This window comes from Etheostoma spectabile, chromosome 9 (genome assembly GCF_008692095.1).
Source record: "Etheostoma spectabile isolate EspeVRDwgs_2016 chromosome 9, UIUC_Espe_1.0, whole genome shotgun sequence".
Lineage (NCBI taxonomy): Eukaryota > Metazoa > Chordata > Actinopteri > Perciformes > Percidae > Etheostoma > Etheostoma spectabile.
In genome coordinates, this window is record NC_045741.1 from 24,957,591 (window position 1) to 24,960,336 (window position 2,746).

Here is a 2,746-nt window from a genome sequence, read left to right on the forward strand (position 1 = left end):
TATTAGGACTTCTTCCTCCTTATCTGAACACTTCCATCCTCCCGAGGTCTGCAGGGACGTATCACCTGCGCTCACAGGAACTGGTTTTATTGACAGTCCCTAAAGCCCGCACTGACTTCGGCAAAAAGGCTTTTAATTTTGCAGCCCCATCTGCATGGAATCAGCTTAAAATGAAACTCCATTTGAAGGAGTTGGTCTCATTTTGTTCTTTTAAAGGTGTTAAAGGACTGCAGAAGGGCAGTCTGTATGTCACTGTTTTTAAATTGATTTAGGACCCTGTTTTTTCATGATGACATTGTTGTTTGAATATGAGTGAAAGTGTGTTTATGTATTTACCATGTAAGTGTCTCTGTCTATCTGAAACGTGCTGCTGCCACTTGCCAGGACACTCTTGTAAAAGAGATTTTTTATCTCAAGGAGTTTTATCCTGGTTAAATAAAGGTTTGAATGAATGAATGAATGAATGAAAGGTAAGGACTACTAGCCAGTCAGAAGCAGAGTATGAGGCCCTGACAGTACCTGGTAAGGACTACGCCAGTCAGAAGCAGAGTATGAGGCCTGACAGTACCTAGGTAAGGACTACTAACCAGTCAGAAGCAGAGTATGAGGCCTGACAGTACCTAGGTAAGGACTACTAGCCAGTCAGGAGCAGAGTATGAGGGTCCTGACAGTACCTAGGTAAGGACTACTAGCAGTCGGAGCAGAGTATGAGGCGTGCCATGCTAGCGCTAGGTGAGCTATAAGGTTTGTCTCTGAAGTAAAGGCTGGACTACAGGTGAGCTGTTTGGAGCAGTTTGTGAACAGTGGTTTCTGTTGGAGATGGACTTTTTCACTTTGTAAACCTATAACATGCACAAAAATATATATATAAATATAACCCAATATAGGAAAAAAAGCATAATATGAGCACGTTGAATGTTATTAAGGCCGACAGTTTAATATGGAGGGGAATTAAACTAGTAGTGAAAAAAAGAAATAAAAACAAGGCTGTGGACGACGACTGGTTCCACACAGGTTGGACAGTTTGTCAATGAAGGAGAATTACAAGTTCAAGAACAACAAGTTAATTTTATGCAATTAATCAAAGCGTGAGCACAAATAAAGTTGATAGCATTTTAAAAACAGAGAACTAGTCTTGCTCTGCGTCTGTGTGAGTATGAACTACATGTTGAGTGTGTGGGTTTGAATCTACAGCTACAGGCACCAGTTGCATCACACTCGAGGTCACATGTCAAAGCGCTGGTTCCTGGTTTGCGCTGTCCTCCTCTCTCTGAGGTACATGCTGACATAGGAGGTTATGAGATCATCCATCTTGTAACCCTTTTGGAAGGAAGACACAGAGGTAAAGAAAGGAAATGAGGAGGACAATTTTACTTACTGACAGCGTATCATTTAAAGCTCACGTATCTAATGATAGATCTTACCAGTGAAGTTTCACACAGGAATTTACTCCCTTTGACTAAGTTGCCGATAGTCATGTGGAAGTAGGTGCTTCCACTGCACCAGTTAGCGATGCGGTTGAATGGGTGATTTGCCAGCACATCCTTTACAAGAGAAAGAATTAATGGTTAATGGTGGAAAATAGGAGCAGGGTGTTAATGGAAATATTGTTAATTCATTTCACCTTGGTTTTAGGGTGGATGATGGTGAGTCCCTGCTTGCTGACAGCTATTCGCACAATATCTGGGAAATTGGGTTCTGATGTTTGCTGAAAAGAAAGTTAGAATGGCAAATGAGGACACTTTTCTTCACTGTAGTCATGACTATTTGCTTTCTGCAGACGTGCACCTAGTGTACCATGGTGACAGAAGGTGGGGGGTGGAAGGGGGACTGAGACAGAGCATCAGATAAACAAGTCACCCACCCAACCCAATGGACTGTAGATAGCTAGATAAAGCATCGTTGGTGCTGCTTTCACTGCAGCCCTTACCTTCACTTCAAAGAATGCACAGCCGAACGTCGGCCAGCGGCAGACTGCCTTCAGAAACGCCACCTTAGCTTCTTCAACCGTCATACCAACTTGTTTGTTACAAGAGGCAACAATACTCTGAAAATAAAGTTTAGAAAAATGCATCACAGTGTGATACAACACTCTTGTCTTGTTGAAGTATTTGCATTGCTTTTAATGAGCTTAATGATTTTCTAACGCCCCCACAGCCTTCAGGCAATACTCTCAGAGAGCCGAGATCCCAGGGATGGCATAAGGGGGATATTGTTCAGATGGGCGATTTAAAGAATCTACTGATACTCCAGTGTCTGTGTATCCAAAGCCTAATAAATGTGAATCCCTATGTGCCGCAGAGCTCCATTGTTTATCCAAAAACTATTAAAAACATATCAATGAGCCACACTGTTGCACTGGGTGACAGTGTATCTGTTCAGTGAACACAGGCTCTGTAGGTCTGTTGATCTCAGACAATGTCCTGGTGCTGTAAATACTGCTAGCACACCAACTGTATATTAATCCCCTGCTAAAAAAATAGTCCCCAAAAATTGTATAGGATTCTAATAAAATTAATGTTTCCTAAAAAAACAACCGTGGCCAGCTGTTTTAGGATTTATTTTTAGTATCTAAAGTTAAACTATAAACTATATATGTGAGAACTGTTTTCAGCAATGCTAGCTGCGTGGCTATTGGGATGGCGGAAGTATATTCCAGGATTACTGCCTCTTGTAATGGATGGCCCTCGCCTTCCTCTCTTACTCTCTGTGTGTGTGTGTGTGTGTGTGTGTGTGTGTGTGTGTG

At 42.1% G+C, this 2,746-nt stretch overlaps 1 protein-coding gene across 1 annotated transcript in view; it reads right to left on the reverse strand.

The window, feature by feature from the left end:
* Positions 1-738: 738 nt before the first annotated feature.
* myo7ba (myosin VIIBa) overlaps positions 739-2,746 on the reverse strand; it is a 29,983-nt gene continuing 27,975 nt past the window's right edge. Inside the window, exons 45-48 of the mRNA XM_032525799.1 lie at positions 1,931-2,047; positions 1,625-1,708; positions 1,425-1,544; positions 739-1,320 (exon numbers count right to left, since the gene is read on the reverse strand). Coding sequence (XP_032381690.1) covers positions 1,225-1,320; positions 1,425-1,544; positions 1,625-1,708; positions 1,931-2,047 — 417 coding nt within the window. The 3' untranslated portion in view covers positions 739-1,224. The remainder of the gene's footprint in view (positions 1,321-1,424; positions 1,545-1,624; positions 1,709-1,930; positions 2,048-2,746) is intronic.